The sequence below is a fragment of the Phodopus roborovskii genome, unplaced genomic scaffold, assembly GCF_943737965.1.
Source record: "Phodopus roborovskii unplaced genomic scaffold, PHOROB, whole genome shotgun sequence".
NCBI classification, from domain to species: domain Eukaryota; kingdom Metazoa; phylum Chordata; class Mammalia; order Rodentia; family Cricetidae; genus Phodopus; species Phodopus roborovskii.
The window spans coordinates 2,363,753-2,378,266 of record NW_026125572.1 but is presented as its reverse complement, the minus strand read 5'-3'; the positions used below and the strand labels follow the sequence as shown (position 1 = coordinate 2,378,266).

The 14,514-nt window shown below is 36.8% G+C and overlaps 1 protein-coding gene across 7 annotated transcripts in view; it reads right to left on the bottom strand.

The window, feature by feature from the left end:
- Gria4 (glutamate ionotropic receptor AMPA type subunit 4) overlaps nt 1–14,514 on the bottom strand; it is a 345,494-nt gene that overhangs the window by 91,719 nt on the left and 239,261 nt on the right. For all 7 annotated transcript variants that reach the window (XM_051177800.1, XM_051177798.1, XM_051177799.1 and 4 more), the window contains exons 5-6: nt 13,864–14,048; nt 13–66 (exon numbers count right to left, since the gene is read on the bottom strand). In XM_051177800.1, coding sequence (XP_051033757.1) covers nt 13–66; nt 13,864–14,048 — 239 coding nt within the window. The remainder of the gene's footprint in view (nt 1–12; nt 67–13,863; nt 14,049–14,514) is intronic.

The window sequence follows — 14,514 nt, the reverse complement described above, 5'->3', positions numbered from 1 at the left end:
AAGATTTCTTACCAAATTTGCGATGATATAATGGTAGCCTTTGACATGCTTCCCCACACTCACAATCTGTTAACACAAGGAATGTGAGAAAATCAATTTAACTTTATTAACACATTACTTAATACATTAACAGAATACATGAAGTTGGGGGGGGGATGACAGTATAAAAAGAATTGGAGGGGAGGAAGTGGGAGTGTGATTTTGATCTAAACACATTGTAGTCACGCATGAAGTTCTTCTTAACAAATACCAAGTTAACCAGGGCTGGTGAGTTGAATAAAGCAGCTTACTACCAAGCCTGATGGGTTGAATTTGATTCCCAGGACATACTTTGTGGGAGGAGAGTAACAATCATATAAGTTGTCATCTGATATCCATTTCTATGCCATACATAAATTAAATAGAAATTAATTAGCTACTATGGCATAATTTCCTATAGAAATGTGATGGGAAAACAATGCCATTTGACTTATACAAGTGGAACATTATAGCCAGAAAACTCATAAACCACATTAAAATACATTGTTAAATTTAAACTATTATTTTATTTATACTTTATTAATTAAAAATAGTTTTCTCTGTTCTTTTAGAAGCTAGAATGTTATAATTTCGTCAGAGAGATCAATAGTGATAAGAAACAAGTATTCATATGTATTTCTCTAGAGAGTACATTATTAACACAGAAACAAAATAATTCTGGTTCAAATAATTTACTCTTCAAAAATATACATATCAGAGAGGTGAAATAAAACAAAAGAATGTCAATGAATGAAATTTTATGATTGTGTGTGGATTGACATGCACAGGGAACTGCTAGGTCTCCTCCCTAGGTGTTGGTAGACAAATTCCGGTGAGCACAGGAGAAAGCTGGTAGAGATAAGATGGAGCTCATGACTAGGGCAGCACTTATTAGCCAGGGTTTAATACAGTGTGGATTTCAGGGTCCTGTACTTGGATAGATGACTCTGGAATTCTTTTTTCTTTTAAGTTTACATTTGTTTTATTTTTAAGAAATTCATGCATTTTCATAAAATCAACAAATTTCTAAAGGAAAGAATTAAGTGGAGGTAATTTATTGACCACTAACTCCTAACCCCAACTTCTCAAAATATCAAGCCAGTGAATTCAGTCCATACATATTTCTACCCTTAATTTAAACCTCAACTTACTCTACTTCACTGTTAGGGAATGCATAATATTTAGCTTTTAGACTTATTTAAGGGATGTATTTAGCTTCTACTCTGCCCAGAGGGGCATCTTTTGTATTTTGTTATTAATTAAATTTATTCATTTATTTTACATCCTGGCCTAAGTTTCTGTTCCCATTCTCCCTACTGCCCAACTGCTTAATCTACTCTCCTGAATTCTTTCTTTTTGAATTTTTAATATATTTATTAGTTTTTCTTATTTTACATATCTATCCCAGTTCCCTTTCCCTCCCTCCCATGTCCCCTGACACCTCTCCCATCCTATCCCCCCTCTACTCCACAGGGAGGGTGAGGCCTTCCAGGAGGGATCATCAAAATCTGTCAAGTCATTTGGAGTAGGGTCTAGGTCCTCTCTCCTGCCTCTAGGTAAAGGGAGTATCCTTACATGGGGAATGTGCTCCCATAGCTCCAAAGGACTATGGGAGCACATTCTGGTTTCACTGTCAGAGGTCCCTTAGACTTCCCAGGGTCTATCAGTTAGAGACCCATGTTCAGCGCATCTGAGTCTGTACAATGCTCTTTTCCCAGCTATCAGTCTGGGGGTCCATTAGCTCTCCCTTGTTTAGTTCAGCAGACTCTGTGGGGTTCTGTAGCCTGGTCTTGACCCCATTTTCTTTTCACTCCTTCCTCTCTGCAACTGGATTCCAGGAGTTCAGCTCAGTCTTTAGCTGTGGGTGTCTGCTTCGGTTTCCATCAGCTACTAGACTGAATTCTTAAGATGTGATGCAAGTATCAGCTCTCCATACAGCACCCCCAAAGAGTTTTAAATGTTTTCTGTGTGGACCCTTTTCACCTGAGGAATTTTTACAGGTCTCCTCTTCATATGTAGGCCTATTTTCAGATAGTACATTAAAGCAGGGACTGGGAACATTGTTCAGTCTTTTCTGACTTTGAGGACTGATCTTCAATTTTGAAAAATTTTCAGGCAATATCCCCTGAGATCTCATCTCTCACAAAATAGCATGCATTTGCATACTATTTCACAATAATTTTTCAGATTCTAGATTTTCAAATCACTATATGTGGTATAAATTCAAAATTTAATCTGCATGAAGAACGCTGTGAAAACTCTTAGAAAAAGCTTCATTAACATACTGAGCCCAAGCCAAGATGAAACACAACCAATTGATGCAGGAATGGTTGACACACATTTTTCTACTCCATTTTGTTTGCGTGGTTGACAGTGTTCTGGCTTTCTATAGGATCTGAACTCATACTTGTTATCTTGCCTTATCTTAAAATTCCTCTGTCTGGGTGGGCATTGAATTCCATATCAGCACCCCACTTCCATTGCTTACTTCTTTTTTTTTATCATGGTCAGCTTTGTTCCTATCCATTGAAGATTATATATATATATATATATATATATATATATATATATATATATATGACATTTTTACATAGATTTTGTACATTTTGAAATCCGTTCAATGTATCTATCCTATAATGCATCCATTAATTCAAACTTCCTTTGAGATGCTTGCTCCAAAGCTGAGAAAAAACAGTGAACTGACAAAATTATAAAAAAAAAAAAGTCAGCAAGGACATGTCCTAGTTCCCTTGCTACTTCCATGATAAAGGTCATAATCCAAAGTAAGTTGGGGTAAAGAGTTTATTTGGTTTAAAGGCTATAGTGAATCATTAAGGAAGCTAAAACAGTAACACAATACAGGCAATTTGAGATACTAACTGAAGCAGAGGACATGCAAAAACATTGTCAACTGGCTTGCTTTTCATGGCTTGCTCAACCTGCTTTCTTATATAATTCAGGGCCATCTGGCCAAGGACAGCACAACCTCAGTAGCCTGGACACTCCCATATCATCCATTAATAAAGAAGATGCTCCACAGATTTTTCTACAGGTCAATCTGATGAATTATTTTCTCAACTGAGGCTCCCTCTTCCCAGATGCTTGTAGTTAAATCAAGTTCAAAAAAAAAAAAAAAAAAAAAAAAAAAAAAAAAACCAGCACAGGAGACATTTGTCATATTTGGTATGTTTGAGTGATTCGACATGGAGTAAGAAAGGTAAGATCATTTAGTGTTCTGGAAATCTCAGGAACAGTCAGGGACACAGGTATCAATAGGGCATACTTGGTAATAGGTGCTTAGATGAGAAAATGCATACAATTGAATGAAGTCTGTTCAACAGATTCCGGCCTTTTGACCTTAGCTAGCTCTACTGCCAATCAACAGCCAGTTCTGTATTTCTTTTCAATTCATTATGCATTTTTCTGCCTCTTTGAACTCTCTTTAAACCCCAGGACTACCCTGCTTTTCATTCTAGCACAGTCAGCTGGTGATGTCCATACTATTGCAGTCAAAACCCTTTGCCAATTTTTAAAACCACTCATTTAATACAAGTATTAGTGGCACATGCCTTTAATCCCAGCACTCAGGAGGCAGACCCAGGCAGATCTCTGTGAGTTCGAGGCCAACCTGGTCTACAGAGTGAGTTCCAGGACAGGCTCCAAAACAATACAGAGAAGCCCTGTCATGAATAAACAAAACAGACAAACAAATAAAAGACATATATTAGTGTTACAGCATGCAGAAGTACTACAGACATGGTCCTGGTTGCTTCAAAGGAAAATAGTTAATTCTAGATTATTAGCAAAGAACTACAACCATCTAAAGCTTATGCTGATTAGATTTTAAAACATTGAAGATCAATGAAACCACAGGACACAGAAAGGGTGAAAATCTTGGAAGGAAAGATCTTGCAGAATGCGATGACCATTGACATTAGGGAACATAGGGCCTTAGAGAGTAGCTGTCTGAAGATACCCGTCTAAAGATATTATAGAGTGATTACAACATTTTCTGAGCCACGTCCTTTTCTGTGACAAAGCAGACACACTGCATACACTGTAGAGAGAGGCCTCTTCATCCCTTCCCTACATGAGGTAGACATGGTTTAAAGCTAGATATTGGTTTGTTACCAAGGATAGACCCAAGGTGGAATTTGTTTCCATGAAAAAGTACAGTTCATATTCCAAAAAAATATGAATAGTTCTCTATATAAAGAGTGTTCTAAACTTTCATACATAAACTTTTGAAGGATTGTTTCAAATGGACAATGCCAGACTTGAAGTTTTACTAAAGTAGAGAATATTTTATGTTTAAAAGTAAGTCTGAGTGATTTCATCTTGAATAAAGACCAGTGTCCCCATGTATTTGACTTTGTTGATTCAGTAGAGAAACTATTTGAGATGGAAACTATGAATCTAATACATTTCTGTCTTCTTCAAGGGTGGTTGGTCATGTGATATTAAGGTGGGGACTTACTTGGCTGTAAAATACAATTAGTAGCTTTCATAATGACAAGTAGATGTAGCGGTAAAGAAGCTGGACCACCTGAAGTGAAATAGGCATGTGATTACAGAAAGTAATCACCAAGTGTCTGCTTAGAGTTCTAAAAATCAGATCAGGAAAGAGGCATAAGCTACATTGACAGTCACTGTAAAAGAGGTTAGTCTTCTCAATAATACACGCTTAAGAGATATGACAAATTTGAATCATACAGTTTCTTTTTCTTGCTTCTGTTTCAGCAAACACATACTTCTTTAGAAATATCAATGATGTTGATCAAATTATTCAATTGTAAAACAAGGAGTGTGTATATAAACAAGTTGTATGATATTTGTGTGAGAAATTGTCTTTAGTATTTTTTTTTTGTTTTCAAATTCGTATCTCTATACCTACAGGTTAATGCATACATAGTCCTCATTAGAGAAGTTTGTGCAAGTGGACATCGGTTATATAAAATCAACAGGTTATATCTGGGAATAAATATGTATGTACAAATACATATGAGAGAGACAGACACACAGAGAAAGACAAACATAATCACACAGAAGAGAGAGAGACACTATACACACACACACACAAAGAGAGAGGAGGAAGGACAGAGAGAGAGAGAAAGAGAACGAGAGAGAGAGAGAGAAAGGATGAGTTAAAAGCTGGTATGTGATACCTGGAGAGATGTTGTAGAAATTAAGAGCACTTAGTGCTTTTGCAGCAGACCCAGACTCAGTTCCCAGCACCCATGTGACAGATTATATCCATCTATAACTCCAGTTCTTTATTCATGGCAAAACACTTAAATACATTTTTTAAAGATATGAGATAGGATATTCATTTTCCATGAATGAACTTAGGTTATTGTTAAATTGCCAAAAAATTCCTTTTAACCAAATGCCTTGCTAACTGGAGAGATTGTTTAATAGTTAAGGTCACACAGTGCTCTTGAAGCAGATCCAAGTATACTTTCTATCATCAGGTGGTTTACAACTGGCCAATGCTTGAATCTTCAGGCGATCCAGGACCTCTGGACTCTGCAGACATGTGAGTGTACACACATGTGCACGAGCACGCAAACACCCACACACCCATGCATGCACCCACCCATCCACCCACCAACCCCCCCCACACAAAACAAAAACAAACAAAAACACTTTAAAAAGCCTATCTAGGTCAGTTATATTTCTCAAAATCTTAGCAGAAAGTGGAAGCTATGAATCTTCAAATTATATTAAATATCTTGGTGATTGGCAAAGTGGATATTTAGTAAAATAAATAGTAAATATTTTATCTTTACAATTTGACTTTGAATAGTTCCTTGTTTACTTGCTTATTATTGTCTGTTCTCAATCCTCTTTGACCCTTTCCTCAAGATGCTTTCCTTGATGCTTAGCCACATTTCCGTGCTACAGATGTGGAGGTCTGTCCTGCTGTCTTGTTTCTACATTTGCAGTTGGCCCTGAATGCTTTTTGCCCAGTTTTCTGACTAGCACAATGTGCTTATTGGATACATTGTTTGTGTTACTCAGTTTTCCTCTGAGTTCCTGTATAGATTGCATTGACATTGATTTAACTCAGGGAGAAGGCCTGGGAACTAGTAGATATTAGATAAAATGTGGAAAATAAATTATTAGATGTAGGAGTGACATTGACAAGTATAAGACAGGAAAACAAGAAACTTTTATGGTAGAGACAAGAAAGATTTTCCCTTTGTTCCACTTGCAATATATTATTATATGTAACATGTTAATATATAGTTATATTATGTCATAAATACATAATCAAAGGTATATATTCCCTAGTATGAGTTCTGCTTTTAAAGGGAATTACATCTGTACTTACTCAATAGTAATTTAAGCTAGATTTTAGAAATGTGTAGTGATGCTTGGCTGAGAAAATACTTAAATAAAAAGTAGAATATAAATTTTATTGTGGGATAGTCTTGGGCTAGTCCCATCCCAAACAAAAATGGAAAAAGCAGAGGCCAGTTGATTAGCAGCATTCACCTCTCTCTGTTTGCTGACTCTGGGCACAATGTAGTCACTTTTCTCATGCTCCTGTTCCATTTCTCCCCAGCCATGATGGACTGTATCATTCCATACTGTGCACCAAACCTTCCTTAGCTGCCTCTGCCAGGCATATTGTCACAGCAACAGGACAAAGCAACTAATAAAATTAGCTCTTTGTTAACTTGTGTCTGTAGCGTTTGATTAGTAGAGCAAAACTGTGCTGCAGTAAATCCCAAATTTATCTTGCTTCCTACTTAATAAATGCCACTGCCTTTCTTTAAACTACAATGGATATTCTGTGGCAGCTGGTTCTGACTTAAAACTAAAAGTCTAATAGATTTTTTTCATTTAAATTCTCAAGCAGGCTATTTTAAAAGAACTGTTCTTTAGATTCTAGTAAATGTTCTACAGGTAAAATAAAACTAGTTGAACTTAACCTTATCCTGGAGTTCACAATATTTCCAAGACAAAATAAGTTGCATTCTGGTAATTACACTCATCTTATTCCTTGAGTCCCATACTGTTTGTTATCCCGAGGCACAGTTGCAGCTATGATTAGGCAATTACTGTTTTCTAAACTCACCAATACAGATTGTACCAATCTGATTGACATACTAAAGGTTTGGTGTATTGACATACTAAAGGTTTGGTTTTTTTTTTGTTGAAAGCAACAAACTTTCTTCAATGTAATGGTACCTTCACATTTGAGTCAATTCAGTCAAAACATTAGTTTAAAGAAGAAAAATTCCCCTTCTTAGTATAATTCCGTCTTTTGTGTTTCATGTTAGTTTGGATGGGGGTATTATGGGGGATTGATGGAAGTCATGGGAGGACAGGAGGAAGAGGGAACTGGGATTGATATGTTACATAGGATTGTTTTTAGTTTAAATTAAAAAAAACAGAAATGGGACTATGTAGTCCTCCCTGTTCTTACTGAGTTTGTGTTTTTAAAGCTACACCATGAAGAGAAAACATAGACAAAAAAAAAAAAAGAGTGAAAATACATCTGTGATTTAAGATGGTATAAACTGGTTTGTCTGACGTCAAGTGTCAGAGTCAGGTGCCCAGACAAAAGAGTTTCCAGAATAATAAGAGTGCAATGAACTGCAGGACCTCTGGACTTTCCATGGAGGAGAATGTTCGAGCAGTACTGAAACTTCAGTATGATTTTTATGAGTCTTCTTTTTTTCCATTTTTTTAAAGTAAGGAATTTACTATTTTTAGTTTTTGTTTATGACTGTTTTGGCTCTGTGTATGTCTGTATATTGTGTCTGTATCTGGCTCCCCACTGAAGCTAGAAGAAAGTATCAGATACTATTATGGAATATTATTTTACCTAAGCAGAGATATAGTACATTCGTTTATGCTGCATTTGTTAGTTATGTAAAAATACGTTGCATTTGTTTTACCGTGCATTCCTAAGACACCTGATTTGTCTAATCTAAAGCTGAATAATTAATAGCTAGGCAGCAGAGGGATAGGCAGGGCTAGTCAGGAGAGAGAATAAACAGGAGGAAAGGTAGAGGTTTCGAGAAAGAGAGAGATGCAGGGGGTTAGCCAGGCAGCCACCACCCAGCTAGATGGAGTAAGACATAGAGAAGAGAAGAAAGGCCAAAAGCCCAGAGGCAAAATGTGGATAAGAGAAACAGGTTTGGTGATAAGAACTAGCAAAGTCCTTTTGTGCACCAGGGATACATCCTGGCTCCACTGTCTGAGGTCTCTTAGACTGCTCAGACCTTCTGGCTGAGACCCATATTCAGGGGGGTCCGAGTCAGTCCCCTGTTGGCTTCCCAGCTATCAGTCTAGTGGCCCTTAGCTCCTCCTTGTTCAGGTAAGCTGTCTCTATGTACTTCTACCGCATGGTCTTGTCCTCTCCATCTGCTTCTGGGTTCTAGTTCGACTCAGTGTTTATGTATGGGTGTTTGCTCCTGTTTTCAACAGGCATTAGTTGAGGACTCCATGGAGAAGTTAGTTGTTGATCTCACTCTCCGGGAAGGGCATTTATGATAGCCTTTCCACGGGAGCTGAGATTGTTAGTTGGGAGCAGTCTTGTAGTTCCCTCGACCTTTCTTTGTGTTCAATTTTATCTTCAAACCAATATTGGCTCCCTCTTTTATGTTCTCTCTCTCTCTCTCTGTCTCTGTCTCTGTCTCTCTCTGTCTCTCTCTGTCTCTCTCTTTCCTATTTTCCATTCCTAACCAGGCTCAATCCTCCTGGTCGCACATGTCTTCCTCTCCTCCCCCTCATACCATGGAGGGATAACTGCCTTATTCTAGAGATAGGAGAGAAGCCCTAGTCCCTACTTCACAGGACTTGTCAGATCTACATGACCCCAACTGGATGGCATTCCCCTATATATGGTATTGTGGTGGGGGGTTGGGAGGGGAGGGCGTTTAGAGTGCATGTGAGAGGGCAGAGAGGGCAAAAGGGAGGGAAGGAGGGAGGAAGGGCTGGAGGGGAGGGAGGGAGGGAGGGAGGGAGAGGGAACTGGGATCGACATGTAAAATAATAAATTAAAAAAAAAAAAGCTTTGACTCCAAAATTTAAGTTGAAGAACAAGTTACTGGGGAAAAGGATTTCTATTTTTGTTTCCACAGAAAATGAAAAGATGTGGATTCCTTCCAGACTAATGTGGTTTGATCATGCCAGACCGCCTGAAACAGAGTACAAGCTGATCCTACATTCCAAACAACTGGACAAAACAGCCCTACAGACTACAGCTAGGATATCTGAATCTTCTTCGAATCCCCCAAGACAGCGCCCCTTACCAGCAGGAAGTAGTTTGGAAAGAACGACGCCCAAATTCCCAAATATTGTGTATAAATGTTTGTTTTCATTTAATTGGACTTTGTTATATAAAATTAAATAAAAAAAAAAAAGAAAAAAGAAAAAAAAAAAGAACTAGCAAAAAATGAGCATAAGTGAAGGCCGAGCATTCATAACTAATATTGTCTCCATGTCATGATTTGAGAGCTGGTTAGTGGCCCAAAAGAAAGTCAGGTACAAGATCTCCCGGTGGGCAGTATGAACCACTATGTGGGTGCTGGGAACTGAACTCTGGTTATCCGTACAAGAAGCAAGTACTTTTCACAGATGAGCTGTCCTCTAGCCCCAGCTGAGATAGTTTTTAATGTTTAAAATATAACCAAGATCGGTTTCCATGTTTATTTTTTGTCTATGGCCACTGGGTTAAACATAGGATGGCAGTTGGACAATTCAGTTTTATATAATAGAGTATTGTGTTTGGGGATTTAAAAATAACAAGCATGAATGAAAATAATACATAAAATGCACCTAGGAGAAACACTTTGATATAAAGACAATTTATCAATTCTACCTTCTTAGACCTATTATTGGGAACTGAACATGAGTCCTATTTAAGAACATCAAGTGTTCTTAGCTTTAAGCATTTCTCTAGTTTTCTGTTAGTTCCTAGGTTTATTTTTATTTCTCCCAGTTGTTCGTTTTTGTTTTACATGTGTGGATCAACATGTTCCTAGAACTTAGAAAAGAAAAACAGTGCAATTTATTTGATTGGAGGTGGTTCAAGTGATGTCAATAAGCTCAATTAATGTTATTTTATTTTCCTAGTGCCTTAAGTGGCATAGTCAATGTTATGCAAATATACAATTTTCCTGTTACTTCATTTAGAACAGGAATTGACAATAGCTTAAACTAATTGCTTTTCACATATTTGTTCTTGTCCAAAAGACAAAATTATAGCAAACTTTAAGCTCTTAATTTGACTTCCACTTAAAATTCTAGAATCAGGCCATTGTGAGGAACTAGGCAGGTTCAGAGTTTTCTGGAAGTTCATAGTGGTTAGACAGTATACCTAGACCAGAGCCAAATAAATGTAAAAAGCAGCTGAACTATGCACAATTCAGAGCTGCACCCTCCTGGAAGCATCTGACTGTGACTACCTAAGCTCAGTGGCTGAGGTAGACTAAGTCTCAGACTTGTATCAAGCACAGAGGCATCCTCAAGCATAGGCTTCCTTTACCATTCTGATGTTCATGTTTACAGATATTTCACTCTATATGTAACTGCTGTTTTAAAAAGCAAACACATCATGAGAACCACTTCGTTCATGGCATAAAATGATTTGGAAAACAAGTACAGAAGAGAAAATGCTTTGTGCATCACCATCACCCATAAATATATTTGAAATGATAACTGTGACCTATTTTCATTAGGCTTTTGTAAAAGGACACAACTTAAAATGTCTAAGAAGCAATTATATAGAGAGGAAGCCATGACATGGTTTGCTGGGTTCTTCTAGAAATTTCAGGACGCACTCCTTTTATTTTCATTGTGTAAATCTCTTCTCATCAAGCTTATTTAGCTTTTTCCCTACTTTAAAATTTCTACCAAAACAATTTTTATTGATGTCGTAAGCATATGTCATTGGGATGCAAATAGTATTATTCAAGCATATTTACACTGAGTGTTTATCAACTGAGGATATTTAGGGCATCCACAATCTTATCATATTTTATATTTATATTTTATTTTTATTATATAAAATATTATATTTTATATTTAACCTGTTATTCATACATGTATATGTACACATATACATATACATGCATACACAAACATGTACATACACTCATCTATCTATCATCTATATATTAACTATCATCTATACGATTCATATGAAGCTATACCACTTGGGCTGACACTATTTTCCTCAAAAATATCATCTAATAAAATCCCCAGCACTAGGCATGAGTTCAAGAGATTCCCCAAACATTATAGGCTACTGTTGTCTCCTAGTTTTTTCAAAACCTACAGTACTATATTGTCAATTACAGTCACTCTTCTGTGTGCCAGAAAGCTATAATTTATTTCTTCTGTGTGGGTGTGAATTTTGTATCCATTATCAAAACTGTCCCATCCCTCCTTTCACTTTTTCTAGTCAATCTCTGGTGGTTTACTTTTTGAAGGATGCTTTAGTTTAGTCCCTAAAATGTTTTCTGGTGTTTTCTTCATTAATGAACATGGATTTTTATTGAAACAGGTTATTGCATACATTCTTGGAAGCATTTGGATTAGCTCCCCTGTTAAGATGGAATCAAGAGTGAAATCAAGAGCTGAAGATGCAGTTCAATGATATGAGAACCTTCCAAATATGTTCAAGAAGGGCCTGGGTTCAATCTGCAGCATCACAAAACAGAATTAAACCAAGAAATGTTATACATGCTTTTGTTTAGAGCTATGAAATGCAGACTATAGGAAACAATCTTGTTTTCAATCAGACAGAGTGTTTCTTGCAGGAGAAAGGAATCATTATTATATAAGCAAGAAGACATCTCCTTAACCTTGTCATACTTTAGGAGATGTCTACCAGAGCCACAAGTTTGTTATTTCTTCCTACATAGGTGGCCCTGATACTAAAGAAATCAGTTACACTTTAGCAAAAAAGGAATAGGAATAGTAGACACCCAAGTTTCTAATTTTTTGAATTGTTAACAAAACAAAAAACAGAGAGAGAAGGAGGAAGAAGAGGAGAAGGAGATGAAAGAGGAGGAGAAGGAAGAAGAGGAAGAAGAGGAGGAGAAAGAAGAGGAAAAGGGGGGGGGAAGAGAGGAGGAGGAGGAGGGAAAGCAGAAGGAGGAGGAATAGTAAGATGAACTAAAGAGGAAGAGACCAGTGTTTTCAGTCATTTAAGGCTGAGTTTATCCTAAATAGACAGGTACGCCAATTTTCTTCTTAGAAACTAGCTAAGCCACTAAATCGGGTCAGTGGGCTTTTTAGCATTGACTTATTTGCCCCATCCTGGACCTCTGAAGCCCAGGTGCTAAGTGGAGGGTCTCTGTGAGACTCCCTCAGCCTCTGACAGGTACTTCACAATCCCTGGAAGTTGTTAGAATTGGATTCATCCTGATTTATTATTTGCAAAGCTTCAGCTGTTCAGGTCAAACAACTCAAGTCTCACTCCAGGGGCAGTGGGTATGGACAGGGGAGAGGAGGATTGGAGCAGGAGTCACTGTTCTGCCAGTGAAAGTCGGAGAAGGTTCCCTTGGAATTCCACAAATGATCAATGTGAATGATCATGTCATTTACATGGGTTGCTACTGGGGAGTAAACTCAAGTGATCTGTAGACTTAGTTTAATAGTTTAACAAAATAGCACAGATCTTCTCTTCAGTGGAGTGCTATTATTTTATTTTACAAAGCGATAAGAGAAGTAGATATTTTGCAAATTCCTCTTATAGAGTATTGTTTCATATCTTAAAAATCCAAAATGTTTTAAGATTTTCCAAATGCTAATGTGTACATGAAAATGCTAATATATAAAAATTAGTGCTAATATATAAAGACTAGTGATACTCAAACCAGTGATACTCAATCCAGAAATGCTAACATATGAAATTCTAATGTAGAAATATAGAAATGCTAAAATATGAAAACCAGTGATACACAATCCAGAACTTGAACATGTTAAAGAGTAATCTCATTTATTTTGGCTTTAAGTTTTATCATTGAATATTAAAATGAACAAGGGTTGTAAGTGAACTCCAAACGGTTTTCTATTTCAAACCTAATCATATATTCCGCAGTTAAAGTATACATAATGAATTAATCAACTCTGAATTACACTTTTCCAAATATATTGTGGATAAATTTGAGCAAACCTCCACAACACCACTAGATGGCATACAGGCACTACCATTTTGTTGGAAGTCGGTCTCAGTTTTATCATGTTCAGGTCAGGGGAAGTGAACACTATCTATAACTGCATAGGGTTTTCCTACCACTTAACATAATGACACAGCTCAGTGTTTTCTTTTTTCTGCCCTCTTCAAATCTATCCAACAGCTATTTATTGGTATCTGCATTCAAAGGGTCTCCCTTCTTAAAAGAAAATGAAAAAATTGTCTTTATAATTGACAGGTAGCATTTATTTAAATTTTCTGGTAGAAACATAACAGCACAGAATGTCCTTCCTAATCATCTTATATTTCATTGTGTTGCTAATTTATGTTGATAATTTTCATGCGACTACCTCTCAGAGACATAAAAAGGCCCTTTAAAAATTCTGTAACCTTTTGATGTCACTAATCTTCAAAATTCACAGTAACGAAGGCAAAGAACTCTAGGAGACTAAGAAGTTGTTCTACTGTTCATAGCTTTACGCGGTGGAAAAGCCATGCTCCTAACTTCAGTTGCACATAAGAACTAAATGGCTTGTGGTAGTAAAGAATTGTTATTTTTTTCCTGGAACAAATCATGGGAAATTTCTAATTCTCATACTCTGAACTTGAAGACATGTGGAGACAGATCTAGAATGGGTCAACATTTTAATCCAACGAACACCTGGATGGAGCCCAAGACTTACTTGTTCTAAAATGTTCTGAAGCCTTTCTATCTCACAGTCTATTACAAATTTCTTCTCTTGTCTTCTGTCCAGCTCTTCTAGCAGCTGCCTGTAGCTGACATCGTTAAAATTTTCCACACATATTGCACTGACATGCCATCCATTCTGTCCTGCTTTTTCCATAATAGCTTGAAGTATTGAATATCCTATTAGGGAGCAAAAAACAAACAAACAAAAACAGTTAATAAAATCATGCTTTTACCTTATGTGAAGACATTTCTTTTGACTTATTAGAGACTAGATCCACACCAATATATTTTTCATGTTTAAAACACACACAGATTACTCAGATTCTTGAAAATATGAATCATTTTTTTAAGTTTTTCTTTTTTTATTTTTTTGATTCAACGTTTCTCTGTGTAGCTTTTAAACCAGGCTGGCCTGGAACTCAGAGAGATCTGTCTGCCTGTTTCTCCCAAGAGCTTGGATTAAAGGCGTTCACCATCACCAACTGACATTGTTTTCTTTGTTCAGGACAACAAACTCTCTTAAGATTTTGATTGGATGAAGTGGCCTCAGTATACCTTGTGTAAAAATCTCAAAATCCCTCTATTGGAGAATATTCCAATTCTCTAGATATATTTTTGATGAGATAAGGCAGACACCCATTGT